This window comes from Schistocerca gregaria, chromosome 3 (genome assembly GCF_023897955.1).
Source record: "Schistocerca gregaria isolate iqSchGreg1 chromosome 3, iqSchGreg1.2, whole genome shotgun sequence".
Taxonomy (NCBI): Eukaryota; Metazoa; Arthropoda; class Insecta; order Orthoptera; family Acrididae; genus Schistocerca; species Schistocerca gregaria.
This window is the reverse complement of record NC_064922.1, coordinates 629,144,863-629,165,278: the sequence shown is the minus strand read 5'-3', so window position 1 is coordinate 629,165,278 and position 20,416 is coordinate 629,144,863. Positions and strand designations below refer to the sequence as shown.

Genomic DNA, 20,416 nt, shown 5'->3' with positions numbered 1-20,416 from the left:
TTTATCAAAAATCAGTATTTGTCTCGAAAAGTGATTTCAAACTTTGTGCATTAATTCCAAGCATGCTTGCAATTATTATATGCAATTTAATGGAAAGCTCAATCACACGCAATCGTGTAACGTGTTTCAAATCGAGCGTGCAGGTTTCAATTTTCCCTGATGGGCTAAATAACTTTTTGTAATAACGTGATGTGTCTATCTCACTTAAAAGTCTAACTGAAACTGGATTTGTCTCTATTCAGCTAAAAATCACAAAATGAAATTCACCGCACATGTCAGAGAACTAGAATCCACGTAAACCTCTGCAGGTTGTTCTGCACTGCTAGATGAGAAATTGATTCTTGTCATCCCATACAGCAGCTGCACCATTCTTCTGAGAAAGGCGACTTCCCTCACCATAAGTGCTGATTGCTTTTCATTTTGCAGACAGACTATACCTCCACATCATTTCCTCTCTGGTTCCCTTATGTGAACAGACAAAATAACTTCTCTGAGATTGTGTTTATACAGGGTATTTCAGCACAGTGGTTACAAACTTTCAGACAATGGAAAATCACATAGCAGTGCATGGCCAAAATGCTATCCTGGTGCAGAAGAGGATACACTTAACACAAGAAAGGAAATGCATGAGCAGAGTGAGAAAACATGTTTATTGTGCTTAGTGCAGCAGAAACGAAGAAATAAGAGAAAAAAATCGATCATCATCGAAGGAGGTGTTCATAATTACAACCTTGACAGTGTAATTTAACCTTGTGCCCAGAAATATTTTTGCTGGAAGCAGTGATTAAAGTTATTCAAGAAAAACATAGAAAAGGGAGCTTTAAATGCCCTCTCACCTCCACGCTCACTTCCCGTCAGTCAAGATTTTTGGTATGTTTGTGATGGTTCACCTTCTTTATTTCTTCATTTGTTGTCCTCAGTGTCGACCTACAGGCTGGAAAAATAGGGGGTGGAAGTGCAGTACTGTCTACTCTAAATGAAGTAACCAACAGGTACACATTTGGGTTTTACAGTTATTTGATTCCACTTTTCACAACCCCCCATACACATATTTAATATGGCCATTGCCTATTCTTTAACTTTCGATAAGCCTCATTAATAGTTTTCAGGCAAACGTCCACATTCTGCTACAATAGTTTACTATTGAATATCTATGTACAGTAAAAGCATAACCACATAATTGGCAGTTCTTTCAGAATAATCAGATACATATTGAACAGACACATCGCCTAAATTGTGTTACACTTATTTCACAGATATGCTGATGCATTGTTATTGTTATAACCAAAATAGGTTTCTCATCTGAAACTGTGCCGTAGTCTGACTATCTCATGACCAAAAACTGGGCTCTTATATATCCTCACAATAATAGGTGCTGAAACTGCGCATTGTTCTAAGTTAAATTTACAGAAATTACAATAAAAACTTAACTCATTCAATTAACTGAATACGTCGAAAAATTCTGTCTTTTTAACAGTGTCTTCTACTATAAGAGTTAGGCCAAATTATATGTTTAAATGATGAAATTAATAGATATTGCTATGCTAACAATACTTTTGATAAAAACTGTTAATTATTTTGGAATTAATGAAGGCCTTGTTTTGCTAACATGTTTTCGAAAAGATCGAAATAGATACTTTAAGATTACTGGTATTCGTCTTCCAAATGTTTATAATTAGTACAGAATTTATATTTGTTTATACATCAACAATAGAATTTAATCACTGATTTTACTATATAATTAAAGTATTACCTAGGAATAGTCCAAATAAATTATAAAATCTATTACATACATAAAACTAAATGCAAAATTAGATCTGGTGTTATATTCTTTAAAACTGAGGGCCAACCTTTCTCTTTTATGGGAATGCAAGTTATACTCATGTATGTTAATGGTAATCAATTCAAAAAATGAAAAAGTGAATTTTAAGGGGGCAAATGACAAAACAAGAGGGGAAGTAAGAACATCCCAGCTTGTTTCGTCACATCACCCCCTCATTGGATTGATCAGGTAGATATTGCAAATAGCTAACTGGGCAATTCAATGACCACAAATGACTGCAGACAGTGTGTTAAAAATGTACACAAAAAAGTAAAGAAAAAAAATATTACATACAAAATCTTATAACCACAGTACATTTGTGTTTTCAAATTTATACTTATCTGAACTGGTCACATGAAAACCCCAATACCAAATATTTATATTGTGTATTGTACAATTGCGCAATATATTCCCAAGTTATATCCTTTTGGGTAAGCAAAGGTTACGTCTAAAGATATATATCATTTTATACAAGTCCTGTCTTATTTAACAAAATAAATCCTCAAGGGTTGCAAAAAACTAAATTAAACTGCGCATTGCAGACAAAATATCATACTTTAGTATTCTTATTTTTACTTCTAACTTAAGTCTAAAAATGTTTCACACTAAAATTGAATAGACATAACTTCATAAATAATGATGTAAATAAAATAGAAAGAAACTTCCACATGGGAAAAATATATTAAAAACAAAGATTCCAAGACTTACCAAGCGGGAAAGCGCCGGTAGATAGGCACAATAAATAAAACACACACAGAATTTCTAGCTTTCGCAACCGACGGTTGCTTCTTCAGGAAAGAGGGAAGGAGAGAGAAAGACGAAAGGATGTGGGTTTTAAGGGAGAGGGTAAGGAGTCATTCCAATCCCTGGAGCGGAAAGACTTCCCTTAGGAGGAAAAAAGGACAGGTGTACACTCGCACACACACACATATCCATCCCAAAAAATTCCTACATCTAAACAAATACACTACGATAAGAAGATAGTAATGTCAGGTAACAAAATAAAAACAATATGGGATATAGCAAAAGAGGAGACTGGTAGAACCAGAAAGGAAGAGGAGCAAATAGCACTAAGGGTAGATGACACATTAGTAACCGATGGGCATAGTGTGGCAAATCTATTTTACAAGTACTTTATATCCGTTACTGATAGAATGGGATTGTCAGGATCAGTAAATAATGCCCTTGAATATCTGAAACTAGCCTTTACAAATAGCTTCAGGTACATGAATATGTCACTCACTTTACCAAAAGAAATAACTTCCGTAGTAAAATCTTTAAAAACAAAGCGTTCTAGTGGTTACGATGAAATATCAACAAAGTTAATTAAGGCATGTTCTTGTGAGTTTAGTACAATTCTAAGTTACTTGTGTAACCAGGCAATTATAACTGGGACATTTCCTGACTGGCTGAAATATGCAGATGTTAAGCCTCTATTCAAGAAAGGGGATAAAGAGATGCCATCAAACTACAGACCTATTTCACTTTTGCCAGCATTCTCAAAAATTTTAGAAAAGGTAATGTACAGACAGCTTCTTAACCATCTGACCACAAATAACATATTATCAAGAACACAGTTTGGATTTCTGAAGGGTTCTGATATCGAAAAGGCTATTTACACTTACAGTGAAAATGTACTTAATTCGTTAAATAACAAGTTACAAGCAGCAGGTATTTTCTGTGATTTGTCAAAGGCATTCGATTGTGTAAACCACAACATCCTTTTAAATAAATTAGAATTCTATGGTGTCACGGACAGTGCTGCAAAATGGTTCAAGTCATACCTCACGAACAGGAAACAAAGGGTGTCAGTGCAAGCGACTAGTGAATTAAGTCATCATCAGAATGGGAAGAAATAACATGTGGTGTCCCACAAGGATCCATCCTAGGGCCATTGCTTTTTCTTGTGTACATTAATGATCTCTCATCAGTTACACTGCCAGAAGCACAGTTCGTTTTGTTTGCAGATGACACAAGTATTGCAATAAATAGTATGTCGAGTGTAGTTCTAGAAAGATCTGCTAATGATATTTTCATGGATATTAATAAATGGTTTAAAGCAAACTCATTGACATTAAACTTTGAAATGCAATTCAGAACCTATAAGCGGTTTCCACCCAGCATATGCATAAAGTATGAAGAAGAGCAGATAGAAGAGGTCGACAGTCTTAAATCCCCACGATTACAACTTGATAATAAATTCAGTTGGGAGGAGCACACCACAGAACTGCTGAAACGCCTTAACAAATCTGTATTTGCAATTCGAGTGTTAGCAGACATAGGCGACATAAAAGTGAAAAAGCTTGCATACTTTGCCTACTTTCATTCCATAATGACATATGTTATAATATTTTGGGGTAACTCTTCAAGTCAAACAAAAGTTTTCAGAGTCCAAAAGCGTGTAATACGTGTTATTTGTGTAGTAAACTCATGGACGTCTTGTAGAAACCTCTTCAAAGAACTGGGTATACTAACTACTGCCTCTCAGTATATTTACTCCTTAATGAAATTTGTCCTAAATAATATATCTCTTTTTCCAACAAACAGATCAGTTCATACATACAATACCAGGAAAAAAAATGATCTGCACAAGGACTTAAAAGCACTTACTTTAGTTCAAAAAGGAGTCCACTACTCAGTAACACTCATCTTCAATAATCAACCAGGAAACATAAAAAAATTTAGTTACAAATAAAGGTCAGTTTAAAAGGAGCCTGTAAGACTTACTAGTGGCCATCTCCTTCTACTCCATTGACGAATTTTTTTATAGAAACAAATGATGTGTTGTATATATTTATACTATTATTATTGTTATTTCGGCTAAAAAAAAAAAAAACTAATCTAATCTAAGCTCTTCATGCTACTCTATCCTGTTCAAGCTTCTTCATCTCCCAGTACCTACTGCAACCTGCATCCTTCTGAATCTGCTTAGGGTATTCATCTCTTGGTATCCCTCTATGATTTTTACAATTAATATCAAGATCTAATATTCAAGATGGTTTATTGCCTCTGCTGCTGCACCAAGGAGCTGATCACTTCAGATGTTAATCATCCTCAACTTATTCTGACACCTTTTATTTTCAGTTTACCTTACCTCTTTGTCATAAATTCTTTTACCATGGTACCAATTTATTTTCTTCCATCCTCTTATGATTCTATTACTTATAATTAACACAACATAAAAAACACTGAATAATAAAACTTCCTCTAAAATATTTCTATACTTAAGTATCCTGCTATACAAAATCACCTGAAAGTTGAAGATAGAATGTTTCTGATTCAGTTATAAACTACAGATAGGATAGGAGAAGAGTTTGACTGTCACTGGAAACATGAAAATAGAGACACACAGCTGGGGTAAGCATAATCGCCACATAATGAACTCAACACAAAAGTGTTGAACCCCTTATTTTCCTTTTTAATTTCTTTGTTCAGTTCATCTTTTAAGTTAACTAAGTCAGTTATAATGCTATCAGTATTCTTTTGCACCCTGCTAATGTCTTTTTCGTACTATTTTCCATACTATTCAAACTACTCATAGTTTGCCTTAACATCACTTCCAATTTTCTGTCTGCCATAACGTGTTGGCCTTGCTGAGTTTCGCTAATAGATTCCTCTTCCTTAACCTTAATGATTTCATCCACTTCAGTACTGTTTTCGTCCATTTCACTCATATCACCACACAATGTAGATGACGGTTTTATCATCTCATCTACAATAGGATATTCATCACACACACACACACACACACACACACACACACACACACACACACACTCTCACTCACTCACACACAGACAAATATAGAACCAAACAAAGTAATGCAGTCAATTATTTGTAGATCATCTTGTGAAAGATTTTGTGGAAATTATTAACTTTTTCCTTCTTTAATCGTTTCAGCATCGCCGACTTAGCTATAGCAGGCATGCAGTTAATGACCGTGATCTATCTACTCAAGTCAATTATCGTATGCATATGAATATACGTCGCATGGTTGGTGAGAGAAAGCATCACCATAAGAGGAGCAAACGACTGGGAAAGGTAATTTCCATGTTTCATTGATCATCATAATGAATTATTATTTATTTTTGGACTGAATTCACTTCCTTTTTATGTTATATGTGGCATAGGTTCTCTGAAATTTTTCTCTCTAATAAAAACAGAAAGGAGGTGGTTGGTGTCATATCAGGATCACAGTACACTAGAACAGTAATAGTAACTAACAAAATGTTTTGAACTTGAATGAATATAAACAGAGTTCAAATACCAATCCAGCACTCTACATTAAATTTTTTGTGGGTCTTTTAAATTCTAGTTTATTTCCTCCAACAAGGAGTGGCTTATCTGGTCCTTCCTACTCTACGTCTATCATTGTCATAGTGTCCGCCACCGGTAGCTGAGTTGTCAGCGCGACAGAATGTCAATCCTAAGGGCCCCTTTTCAATTTCCGGCTGGGTCGGAGATTTTCTCTGCTTAGTGACTGGGTGTTGTGTTGTCCTAATCATCATCATTTCATCCCCATTGACACGCAAGGGCATCAATTCGAAAGACTTGCACCCAGCGAACGGTCTACCTGACCGGAGACCCTAGTCACACAACACAACATTATCATAGTAGGCAGAATGGGTAGTCAACATACATTAACAAAAAAAATGTGTAAGTCTGTATTAAAATGACTCTCCATGAAAATTAAATCCTAACAAAAATTTGCTAAGAGAACAGATACTCTATATCATTTGTTTTATTGTATTGAATTCAAAATGTAACATTATGGATTGTGAAAATAGGTGTTAGTCAACAGTTTTCTTAATGCATGCAATCTTTACATAATAATGATCAATGAAATATCAGAATATATAACTGATAATAGAATGTAAATGAAAAGCACACACACAGAGGAGTTACCAGTTGAAGGGGAAGGAGGAGGGGTGAAGGAAAAGGACAGGAAAGGTTTAGGGAAAGGGGTACAGTTCACAAAAGTCACCCAGAATACCAAGTCAGGGGAGACTTACCATATGGGTTGAGATGGAAAGACTTATTTTGGGGGCTGCACCAGACAAGATTTAAAAACCTGAGAGCTTAAAGATTGGAGATACTATAATATGCAAGACAGAGATTACTACTAAAACATCATGCATGATTTAATAAGAGTGAAAAGCTGAACAGTCTGTAACAGAGGTGGGAGGGGGTAAGGTGATAAATAGACAGGTCAGAAAATGGAAGATATAGAAAACTAAAATGGAGTGAAAAAAGTAGTCACTGTGAAGAAATGCTGCTACAGAAGGAATTAAAGTAAATTAGGGCCAGGTGGGTGGCGGGAACCAAGGTCATGTTGTAGTGCCAGTTCCCAACTGTGGAATTCTGAGATCCTGGTGTCTGGGGGAAGAATCCAGATGGTGCGTGTGGTCAAACAGGCACTGAGGTCGTGACTGTTAGGTTGAACAGCATGCTCTGAAAGAGGGTATCATGTGTCACCTGTACACACCCTCTGCCTATGTTCATTCATCCTGACTGATAACTGGGTGGTAGAAATGCTGATGTAAACGGCTCAACAGTGTTTACGTAACAGCTGGTATATGACATGTGTCGCTTCCCAGGTAGCTCTCCCTTTGATAGCATATATTTTGCCAGTTACAGGGCTGGAATAGGTTATGGTAGAAGGGTGCATAGTGCAAGTCTTGCAGTGGGAATGGTCACAGGGGTGAGAGCCATAGGGTAGGGAGATTGGTGCAGAAGGAGCATAAGATCTGACAAGGATATTGTGGAAATTGGGATGGCAACAAAAAGCTATTCTAGGTGAGGTTGGGAAAAATCTCAGACCGAATGGATCTCATTTCAGTGCATGGTTTTAGGAAGTCCTGGCCAGCTCCCCAACCACCACTCCTCTCCTACAAACAGAGATTGGCCAACCTCCTTAACATTCCGCAGCCTTCACCACTGCCTTCCAGACCAGTAATAAGTCATAATCACAAGAATCAATCACAACAGTCCAGTGTTTTCACTCCCTTGTCCGAAACCCCCCTCCCCTGAATTATCTGTGTTATCCAAGGTCTCACTTTCAGCCCTAAACCTGAACTTAACCATGCTGCTTTGGTGAAGGACCTAGTTTCCCTTACACATAATGTCAACTGGAAATATCACTTTGCAACCCAATTCCAAAACCTTTCCAGCATCAAATCTGACACTGAACCCTGCCTTGAACTGTTCCGGCCATGATCCCAACTTGGTCCACCACCAGTACCTCAGAATAATCCCTTATAAGCATTTCAAGGATTCCTCACTTCCAGCATAGCTTCACAACCTTCCCTCAGGTCTCTACACTTATGTAGGGAGAAATGATCACCATAATAAAATAAGAGAAATCAGAGCTCGAACGGAAAGATGTAGGTGTTCCTTTTTCCCATGCACCATTCGAGAGTGGAATGGTAGAGGAGTAGTATGAAAATGGTTTGATGAACCCTCTGCCAGGCACTTACATGTCAATTGCAGAGTAACCATGTGTAGATATAGATGTAGACCCTAATCTCTGCAGAACTCCGGGCTCTATATTCCCTTAAAGCTGATGACTCCATCATGATCCTCACAGCAGACAAAACATCTACCACTGTGGTACTTGACCAGCAGGAGCATGTTAGTGTAGGTTTACACCAGCTGTCTGACACCTCTACTTATAGCATGGTGTCATCAAGGTCCCATCCCTGTGATTTAAATGGATCTGCAGCCGCTCCTAAGAACCTCAGGCCCCTCACAAGGACTTACACCACGATCTATAGAAGTCATTTCCCTACCCAAACCATGTAGACCCACCTTTCACCTTCTTCCTGAGAACCACAAACCCAATCATCCTGGCCGTCCTATAGTTGCTCAACACATGGTACAAAGACTTCCCTTCTATATTAGAGATACTGACCATTTTCTAGATCATCTGGTATCTGTACCCATCCCACTCCCACCATACGCTTTGCTTGTCACCATTGATGCCATCTTCCACTATACCAGTATATCCCATGTGTGTGATCTGTCTGCTGTTGAACATTTCCTCACTCACCTGATTCCAAACCTATTACTTCCTTCTTGCAAACCTTAGTCAACTTTATACTTACCAACAATTACTTGACATTTGACGGACAGACATACAAACAGATCAGGGGCTACAGCCATGCAAACCAGGATGGCTCCTTCCTGTGCTAACCTTTTCGTGCGTCACTTGGAGGGGGATTTCCTGACATCCATAAGCCATCAGCTCCTGGTTTGGTTCAGATACAGTGAGTCTAATCTGTAAAAATTCCTGGAATCTCTAAATACCTTCTCCCAATTAAATTTCACATGGTCTTATTCCAAATCCCATGCCACTTTCCCTGATGCTGATCTCACCCTCACTGAAGGCCAGCTACACACTTCCGTCCACATCAAACCTACTAACAAACAACAGTACTTACATTTTGACAGTTGCCATCCCTTCCATACTGTCTTGACATTCAGGGCAAATGAATTTCCTTGGATGCAGTCTCTTTTCAGCCGTACACCACCACTCTCACTTCAGCCTTCACTGGACATAATTATCCAAACAGTCTAGTTCAAAAGCAGATTTCCTGGGCCATCACATCCAATCCTGGTGTGCTGATCCCTCCAAAAAACAAATTCGGAGCACACCATTTGTCACCTAGTATTATCCTGGTCTTGAATGTATTAAATAGCTACTTCAATAAAGCCATGACTTCTTAAAATGATGCCCTGAAATGAAATCCATTCCATCTGAGATTTTTCCCACCACACCTAGAATAGCTTTTTGTTGCCCTCCCAGTCTCTGCAGTATCCTTGTCGGACCCTATGCTCATTCTTCACCCATCTCCCAACCCTATGGCTCCCCCTCTGTGACCATCAATACTGCAAGACTTGCCCTATGCACTCTCCTACCACCACCTATTCCTGCCTTGTAACTGGAAAAACATATACTATCAAAGGGAGATCCACATATGAAACAACACATGTCCTATACCAGCTGTTATGTAAACACTGTTCAGCCTTTTACATCAGCATGACTACCACCCAGTTATCAGTTAGGATGGTTGGGCATGGTCAGAGGGTATATATAGGCAACAAACAATATCCTGTTGCAGAGCATGCTGTACAACATGACAGTTATGACCTCGGTGCCTGTTTCACCACACGCGCCATCTGGATTCTTCCTCCAGACACCAGGATCTCAGAATTCAACAGTTGGGAACTGGCACTACAACATGACTTTGGTTCCCGCCTCCCACCTGGCCTTAATTTACATTAATTCCTTCTGTATCAGCATTTATTCACAGTAACTACTCCTTTTTTCACTCCATTTTAGTTTTCTGTGTCTTTCATTTGCTGACCTGTCTATTTATCACCTACCCCCTCCCACCTCTGTTACAGACAGTTTAGCTTTTCACTCTTATTAAATCATGCACAGTGTTTTAGTAGTAATCTCTGTCTTGCGTATTACCGTATCTCCAACCTTCAAGCTCTCAGTTTTTCAAATCTCATCTGGTGCAGTCATGAACAATCAATCTTTCCTTCTCATCGTGTCTGGTAAGTTTCCCCTGACCTGGGGTTCTGGGTGACTTTTGTGAACTGTACCCCTTTCCCTAAACCTTTCCTGTCCCTTTCCTTCACGCCTCCTCTTTCCTCTTCAACATTTGTGCCAGAAGAAGGAGCCACTGACTCCAAAAGCTGGTAAAAGTTAAATCCTTTTGCTCATGTGTTCCCCTGCTGCTGCTTGATGGAAGTTTTTTATTTATCCATTTAGATTGTATTGTCAATAATTGATTATATTTGTTGTTATATAATTGAGATTTTAGGAAACTATTTCTGCTGAAGATGTGTACTGAGATTACCTGTAACTTGTACTGAAGATACTTACTATGTTAAGACATAATTTTAGCAGCAGAAATTATGTTTTGGTGTTCTTTTAGAGGTATTTGTGCTATAGTGCAACATTACAGATTAATTTCCTCTTTGTTTGCAGGATGGAAAGCAGAACCATGTCAGTTTTCCTGGAATTACTCAGAATGGCTCAGCAAAACAGTTCACTCATGGTATGTATTATGCAGTGATACTAAAACTGTCTTCAGCAATTTCCATAAAAAGTTACATTTCTTTGACATTAAATATCAACAAATACATATTAAGACCAAGATGGAAAGTAATTTTTTTGAAATCTGTATTTTAATGCTAATACTGAAGAAAGATTCTCTCATAATGTGGCTTTATAGTTTATGTTGTAAGTCTACTTTGTTAACAATACAGATTTTATTAATCACAAATTATGTACAAATAAATCACAGTAAGTAATCATTCTTGACATTTCTGAAAATAAATAACATGGAAAACGTGTGGAAGTGGATTCCTCTGGGTCAATACAGTACTTGCTCAATCAGAAACCAGTGTTCCCAACCAGGCAAAAGTAAATGTAGCCCAATGAAGAATTCAGATGTAATGTTTTATACCAATCAGAGTGTGGAGGCTGGAATGCTGAACCAAGTAATACTGTGACTCAGTTGAAAGTTCTTGGAATGCAACTTATTGATTAAAGATAAGAAACAGATATTTCTGTCTTCTAATTAGGAAACATGTATGTCTGACAAATGAGCTGACAATACAGAAGCAAATACAAACTATGTCCAGTAAGATGCAGAGGAGTGTAATGAAAAACAACTGGAAAAGTTGCATTATTAAGAAGCAGAATAAAGGTACACTGTAATGGGAAAGTGAATTAAAAAAACCTTTCATACTGAAAACACTGTCATAGTGCTTTATAAAATAATTATCATCAGTCATTTGGCATCCTCTTCTTGATACATCATCTGTGTCCGTAGATCAGTGGTCGGTGTGTCCGGCTTCTATGCAGAGATTTTTCCTAGGTAGAAGAACTTCACTGGGATGCAATCAGCCTCATGATGCCAACTGAGGAGCTATTTCTACATCTACATCTACATCTACATCTACATCTACATGACTACTCTGCAATTCACATTTAAGTGCTTGGCAGAGGGTTCATCGAACCACAATCATACTATCTTTCTACTATTCCACTCCCGAACAGTGAGCGGGAAAAACGAACACCTAAACCTTTCTGTTCGAGCTCTGATTTCTCTTATTTTATTTTGATGATCATTCCTACCTATGTAGGTTGGCCTCAACAAAATATTTTCGCATTCGGAAGAGAAAGTTGGTGACTGAAATTTCGTAAAAAGGTCTCGCCGCGACGAAAAACGTCTATGCTGTAATGACTTCCATCCCAACTCGTGTATCATATCTGCCACACTCTCTCCCCTATAACGCGATAATACAAAACGAGCTGCCCTTTTTTGCACCCTTTCGATGTCCTCCATCAATCCCACCTGGTAAGGATCCCACACCGCGCAGCAATATTCTAACAGAGGACGAACGAGTGTAGTGTAAGCTGTCTCTTTAGTGGACTTGTTGCATCTGCTAAGTGTCCTGCCAATGAAACGCAACCTTTGGCTCGCCTTCCCGACAATATTTTCTATGTGGTCCTTCCAACTGAAGTTGTTCGTAATTTTAACACCCAGGTACTTAGTTGAATTGACAGCCTTGAGAATTGTACTATTTATCGAGTAATCAAATTCCAACGGATTTCTTTTGGAACTCATGTGGATCATCTCACACTTTTCGTTATTTAGCGTCAACTGCCACCTGCCACACCATACAGCAATCTTTTCTAAATCGCTTTGCAGCTGATACTGGTCTTCGGATGACCTTACTAGACGGTAAATTACAGCATCATCTGCGAACAGTCTAAGAGAACTGCTCAGATTGTCACCCAGGTCATTTATATATATCAGGAACAGTAGAGGTCCCAGGACGCTTCCCTGGGGAACACCTGATATCACTTCAGTTTTACTCGATGATTTGCCGTCTATTACTACGAACTGCGACCTTCCTGACAGGAAATCACGAATCCAGTCGCACAACTGAGACGATACCCCATAGCTCCGCAGCTTGATTAGAAGTCGCTTGTGAGGAACGGTGTCAAAAGCTTTCCGGAAATCTAGAAATACGGAATCAACTTGAGATCCCCTGTCGATAGCGGCCATTACTTCGTGCGAATAAAGAGCTAGCTGCGTTGCACAAGAACGATGTTTTCTGAAGCCGCTCCAAGATCAAGAAAGCTGACAACAGCTGGGAGAGCAATGAGTCGACACCATGTCCCTCCATACAGCATCCAATGATGCCACTGGCAGAGGATTACGTGGTCGGTCAGTCCTGATTAGCCCATCAGGCCAGAATGTGGAACTATGGCTTTGTCTTTGCTTAATAAAACCTCATCTATACTTTTCCACACATTCAGTCTTCAATCATGTTTTTGAACGTCATGTTACACCTTCCATTGAGCCTTTCTCTGGTTCCTTTCTTATCTCTTGGACTCCAGCAGAGAACTTCTATGGCTACTCTACCATCCATTCACCTGAGTACAAGTCCCATCAAACTTCAGCATTCATCCTTCTGTACTTGCTGAACAACATTCATTCTTTGAATGGGATTTGGTAGCCATACTCCTAGAACTGAGAGTGACTGCATGCAATAATTGGCTATTAAAACTTGCTTTGTGGTCATATTCTTGTTGAAATAGGAATGACTGGAAATATTTGAACACAGTGCTGCTTTTCTTAGTTATTATTTTTACTTTTTCCCCTTCCACTAGAGGCAAACAGTACTACTAACTTCTTGTAAAATGTATCTAAAATGTGTATCAATTTTTGAAAGGGTGTCATATTCCAGTTATAGGATACCTTGATAGCCATAAACGAAATATGGCATAATGTCCTTCTCAACACATATCGAGATCTTATCAGAAGAATTAAGGTGTTCCAAGACTTGTCTATTAATAAATAGCCCTTTTTCCCAGTTTAGGGCTGTTAGAAGTAGATTTGGTGATATGTACATCCTATACTGATTCCTCTTTTTATTCTCAATTTTCCATTATCCTGGGGTGGCCTGAAGTGTCAAAGCATCATTACTGTTAGTGGAAAGCACCAGACTGTCTGCAGGTGATGAGGTTACCTGTAGGAAAGTAGCAATGCCAGTAGATAGTACTGATTTACAGAATGACCTGGAAAGGAATAATAAATGCTGCGGGCTCTGGCATTTGACCCTGAATGTAAGTAAACATAACATATTGCACGTACATAGGAAAAGAACGCCACTACTGTACAACTACACTATTGATGATAAACTCCTGAAAACAGTATCTGCTGTAAAATATCTGGGAGTAACTATCCAGGGAGACCTTAAGTGGAATGACCACATAAAGCAAACAATATGAAAAGTAGATGCCAGACTGAGATCCATAGGAAAAGCCTTTAGCAAACATAACCCACCCACGAGGGAAGTGGCTTATATGGTGCTTGTTTGACCAGTTCTTGAGTATTGAGTATTGCTCATCAGTATGGGGTCCTTACCATGTAGGACTGATGGAAGAGATAGAGAAGGTCCAACAAAGAACAACCTGTTTAGTCACGGGATTGCTTGTTTGGCATAAGAGCATTACGTAGATGCTCAATAAGCTCCAATGGCAGATGCTACAAAAGAGACATCATGCAGAATGTACTGAAGTGATAGTTTCCTCTTGAATAGTCGAGAGGAACTGGTATAGGAGGGATTCCCCATTTATCTCTGCACCACATCAATTGTTACCACATCATGTGCCCACCATGGCACTAGGTGGCCATCAGTCTGAAGCTGGGCTCCAGTCATAATGTTTTGGTTCATCACTGTGGGTATGAAGCTAATAGAGATGTCAAAACTAAAATGCTTTCTTCCATTATTGTATAACAATAGTCTCAGTTGCTGTGTTATCAGAGAAAATCCACAGTGTGAACAGCAAAGTCTAATATGCAAAAATGCTTATCATTTTTGCAGTGCATTGTTTTCAGAAATCTGCATCTCACACCTGTATATTTTAATAACATTTCTTTTTTGTAAATAATTTACTAAGTGAAGTTACCCTATGAATGATTTCATTTACGTTTTACGGGATTGTTGCAGAAAGTGGTGTAATTAATTTCACCCATAATTTTTAATGCTATCTTCTCTGAGAAATAAACTAGTTCGGTTAGGGGTAAAGAGAAAAGGAAAGTGATAGTAGAATATAGAAGCCATAGAAAGAAAATTATTACTGACAGTTCTGTCATTCTCATAAGAAATTACTCTGCTGTTTCAGTTATACATGCAAGAATCTCTTGTATATGTAACCAAGGGTCAACAGGATTTCAATAGGTAACCAGTTGTTACCGAGAAAGTAAGACAGAGGAGGAATATCCTGCTGTAAGATAGTCATCAAAGAATAAATGTGGGCACACAATTGCAGTAAGAATTATGCAACAAGCACCAGGTGACCAAATGTCTTAGCCAAGTGATAGAGGGCAATGCCCTCTGAGCACATTTTTTGCAGATTATGATCATGCTGTGTATGGAAAAAAAACAGTATTATCAGGGATAGGATTAAAGTATTGAGATTGATCTCAGAAAGGTAACTTCATCAGTGAGTGATAATATTATTAAGTTATTCCCTGTTTTGAGTCATTTTGGTTGGTACTAATTAAACAGCAATGTTTGTTGGGTCAACATGGAGGTATACATTCAGTGATTTATTGTTTTGTTTTATGAATTTATGATGAGATAAATGCAACACATTTGTTTCACATTTTACAGATTACATTGCCGAGGTTCTTCAGGAGACTGAAAATGACACTGAAATACCAAAATCTGCAAGTAAGGAGGACTGGGACAGTGCTATCACATTCACAGCCAAAAGTTCCTGTAAGTTAAAGTCTTCGTTATTCCTAAATAACATTCTATTTTTGATGTTCTAGTAGCTATATCAGTATAATACTGTTAATAGGTGCTCAGGAACAGGACCTAACAATGACATACCAATTCTTTATAAGCAGTGTGATTTTCTGTTGAAACTTGTAGTGACTGATTCAAAAAACTATAGTGGAACAGCAGTTTTGTACACAAGTGTAACTTAAATACCACCCAGAATTTATTGGCTTCTACCAGATTTTTTTGCAAGCATTCCAAAACCTCCTTCAGAAACTAGGTGGTTTATACTAATTACATTTGATGTTCTTCCTAGATTACTTAGTTTTTCCTAAAAACATTTAAACAGGAAAGGTGATGAGCCTACATCATCTCACCTTATTCCTGTGTTTATTTCAAATAACTGAGAAATTTATTCCATAAAATTTAGTTTAGATTCTGTATTTGTTAGAGTTTTACAAATTACACTGCTTGACAAAAATAGTAAAGCACTCAGAGGGAGAAAAGGAAGCTATATGAAACTTTATAGGTGAGAGGGTATGTGTTGTTACTACAGTAATTATAATATTGAGTCTAAATCACAAAGACTTTCGAAGTATGAGTCCATTTATCATTATGACTTTGCACTCCCTCTTAACTGGATGCATGCACAGATTTGAATGGGAAGGATGCCATCAAGTCATATCCTTTTCTGAGGCAAGCTGGCCTACAACTATTATGGGAATCTTGCTGGCCATGGGAATAGCTACATGTGCCATGCATGGGCAAGCATTGTCTTGTTGAAAAATGGCATCATGAGGGGTAACACATTAGGATGCAGGAATCCCTTACATACTATTGTGCCATTAGTGTTCCCTTGATCAATGCCAGCCATGACCACAAGTCATATCTGATGGCTCTCCACACCATTAGGCCAGGAGTAACACCTCTGTGGCTCTTCAGAACAGTGGAACAATGGGAGCTCCTTCTAAGTCATTACAATACCCTTGACAGTGTCATCTTGGGCACTGTGGGGCTGTAATTCATATTGTACACAGTGTGTCATTCTCCTTGTTTCCCAGTCATAGCACACTCCAAAAACAGCCATTTGTCCTGCTAGGTTAAGAGCAGTCTACTCATGGTTTGTTAATTCCATAGTCCAACTCCTGCCTGCTAGTCTCTGATGAACAGTGTGGAATGACATAGCATGTTGTATGGAGTCCATAACCTTTTCTCGGATGACAGGCACAGATGTGAAGAGGCGAAAGATGTACTGTGTGCATAATACAACATCCTTCTTAGAGATGGTCAACCAGAACCCTGATTATGATTATGTCTGCCCTCATTTTCCCGTGCAGTCCAACATCAGGCCATTGACACATACAAATGCCCAAAAAATTTGGAAATAGTCAATGGCCAGCCAACTGGACACTCACCACGTGGTCCCTTTGAAACTGTGTGAGGTACTGATAATATTGTCTCACATGAGTACATGACATGTCAGTGCCCTTCACTGATCACTCAACATGTGATGCTGTTCATGCTCATTATGCACACAATCAGGTTGGCAACAACACTATACACAAGCAACACTAATGCTCTCTGGTGAGCATTTTACCTGTCATAGAGAATTGCCACTCTTAATCGTTTATATACCCACACTAATGATGTGTATGTGTACAAAATTACACTGACATCTGAAAATCTCTTCTGTATGCTTTAGTTATTTTGTCAGGCAGAGAATATTTACCAATTTGGCTGTAACACCAAATTCTCTAATGGTTTTATCTATTGCTTCACTGTATGCCTAGTCAAATTCTTTTGTGAAATTGATAAATGATGCTATTTTAAGCATTCTGGATTATTTTTTGTGGATAAGTATTGATTTTTAGTTAAAAGTGTGTTCTGTACAGTATCTTCCCATTAAGACCCCCCCCCCCCCCCTCCACCCAAACACTCCATGGTATTATCCTAGTTGTTTGTCTAAAATTCCTTCAGTTCTGTTGAGTTAGGGGCTTTGAGTGTCACTGGTACAAGTACAACTCTCTTGTATTGTTAGCATTATGTTTGAGAACCTCTTCATGTAGGTGGTAGATTAATGCTATTCCCTCTTATCCTGGATTTTTTTTCTGTTTTCCAAATGGTCTCAAAAATCAAGTGTAGATCTAATATAATCATTTGTTCTGACCATTTCTGTAATTCTGCTGTAATTAAGTCTTTGCCAGTGCTTTATTATATGTGATGTGATTGCTTCGTGAATTTCTAGGCCAGTTTTTGAGAAATATCCAAGATTTTTTTTTCCAGACTGCTGAAAATTCTAATTGTTGGAACTGGACAATTTTGAGGAGTCAGCTTTCTTTGCTTTTTTACAGTTGTCATTGTTATTTTACAATTTCACAATTAAATGTTTGGAAGTACTAGATGGTTTGTGCCATATTAGTATATGTTAAAAAGTTTCTAGGTTATTTTTAGTGTTTCATTTCTTTGTTTTTTCAATTTTTGTAAGCACTTTTCTTTTTATGACATTTCCACTTTGTCAGTCCTTAAGCACTTTATTCATGTACTGATTGTTCGTATCATCTTTCTATTCTTGACCAGTCCTGTTTCTCTGCCACTTTAGTAATTTGCTCTTGGGATTCGCTCATTCACATGTTTTAGTTATTTCAGCTTCTTCTCTAAACAAAACACACATATTCACAACTCTCTCTCTCTCTCTCTCTCTCTCTCTCTCTCTCTCTCTCTCTCTCTCTCTCTCTCACACACACACACACACACACACACACACACACACACACACACACACACACACACACACAGCAGCTGTTTCCTCTGGACACCATGCTCTGACTGCAACTGCACCTGATGTGAGCAGTGATCTATGTTGGTGTGGGTAGTGTGGCACCAAAGAGGCGTGGTTAGAGAAGGGGGGAGGGGCAGTGATGACCAGGTAGGAGCTGTGGAGAATGCTAGTGCTGCCTTTGGAAGTGTGTAGGATAGTGTCAGGATAGTGGGCTGCTTGGTGCAGCATCAGGAGGTCAGCTTTTCTGGGTTGGAGGGGGAGCAGAGAGAAGTAGAGACCTAAAGAAGGTGCACTGATAGGATAGAAGATGGTTTTGGGGCTGGAGTGGGAATAGGGAAGGGGATAGGCAGATGGAGGACAATGACTAGGAAAGATTGAGGCCAGGAGGGTAAGGAGAATGAGGGATACATTCCAGGGTAAGTTTTCACCTGCACTATTCAAAAAGTTGGTGTTGGCAGGAAGAATCCAGATGACACCAGCTGTGAACCAATTGCTGAAACTTAGCATGTCGTGTTGGGTGCCATGCTCAGTAATAGATGGTCCAACTGTCTCTTGACCACAGTTTGGTGGTGGCTATTTATGCAGGCAGACAGTTTATTAGTGACCAAGTCTATATAGAATTTGGCATAGTGGTTGTAGCTAAGTTGGTATAACATGGCTGCTTTAGCAGGTGACCCTGTCTTTGATGGAATAGGAAATGTCTGTGACAGGACTGGGGCAAATGGTAGTGGAAGCACGGCACTGGTATTTCATCTACATCTATTGCAAGGAATTGGGATCAGGGGTGGAATAAGGACAGAAAAGGCCATCTAAAGGTTGGGTCATTGCTGGAATAGCACCATGGGTTTGGTAGGGAGGTTAGTGGGGAAGTTAATGCTCATTTCAGAGTATGACAAGAGTTAGTCAAAACTGTTGTGGAGAATGTGACTCAGATGCTCAAGTCCTGGGTCGTTTTGAGTCACAAGAGGTTGCTCCTTTTTGGATGTGGAGTGTGAAATGTGGGGGATGATATGTGACTGGGGAGACAAAAACACAGATTATCTGTTTCTGGACAAGGTAAGGAGAATAATTTCAGTCCATGAAGTCCTTAGTAAGACCCTTAGCATATTTGGAAGATGACTGATTGTAACTACAGATGTGATGACCACAGGTGGCAAGGCTGTATGGAAAGAAGTTGTTGGTGTTTAATGGTTGTCAGCTGTTGAAGTGAAAGTATTGTTGGTGGTTGGCAGGATTAATGTTGAAATAGATAACGAATTAGCCATCCTTGAGGTGATGGTCAACTTTGAGAAAGAAGGTGGCTTGTTGTGCTGAGAAAGACCAGGTGAAGTAAGTGGTAGAGAAGGTGTTGATATTCAGCAGGAATTTGGATATGGTGTCTTTACCTTTAGTCTAGATAATGAAGATGTCACCAATGAATCTGAACTATATGAGGGGTTTGGGGTTTCTGGATGGTTTGGTTGTCATAGGACGGTGCCATATGGGTGTCCATTGTGTACCACAGATTTATTTGTAGCTTATGCCTTCAAACTAGATACAATTGTGGGTGAGAGTACAGCTGGTCATGGTGACCAGGATGTATATTTTATGAAGAAAGTACTTTCCAGCACCCTACAGAACCCAGAGCCTAAGCAGTCTCACAGCACAGTCATGGACCTGTCCTTCAAGAGCCTCAGTCTCACAGAAAAATCAGACCTTTCCAAAGGCCTTACCTTTATCCTCACACCAAAATTCAATCTGCTGTTCTTGTTAAAGACCTTCTCCCTTTTTCCAAGTTGTTACAGTGGAGACACTTTATTGCCAGTAACCCAACCAGCCAGACTCAGTCCCAAACCAATACTGAACACAGCCTTACTCAATTTCATCTTCAGTCTGACCATTATCCATTCCCGCTGCCCCTAAATCATATCCAGTTAACTTACTAGAATTTCCAAAATCCAAAACTTGCCTCTTCATCATTCTCCAATCCCTCAACAAGGCAACAAACCTAACATTCA

The 20,416-nt window shown here is 38.8% G+C and overlaps 1 protein-coding gene across 2 annotated transcripts in view; it reads left to right on the top strand.

Moving 5' to 3' along the window:
* Nucleotides 1-20,416, top strand: part of LOC126354186 (probable Na(+)/H(+) antiporter nhx-9) — an 898,754-nt gene that overhangs the window by 793,060 nt on the left and 85,278 nt on the right. For both annotated transcript variants that reach the window (XM_050003636.1, XM_050003637.1), the window contains 3 exons: nt 5,723-5,863; nt 10,821-10,890; nt 15,530-15,637. In XM_050003636.1, the coding sequence (XP_049859593.1) occupies nt 5,723-5,863; nt 10,821-10,890; nt 15,530-15,637 (319 nt within the window). The remainder of the gene's footprint in view (nt 1-5,722; nt 5,864-10,820; nt 10,891-15,529; nt 15,638-20,416) is intronic.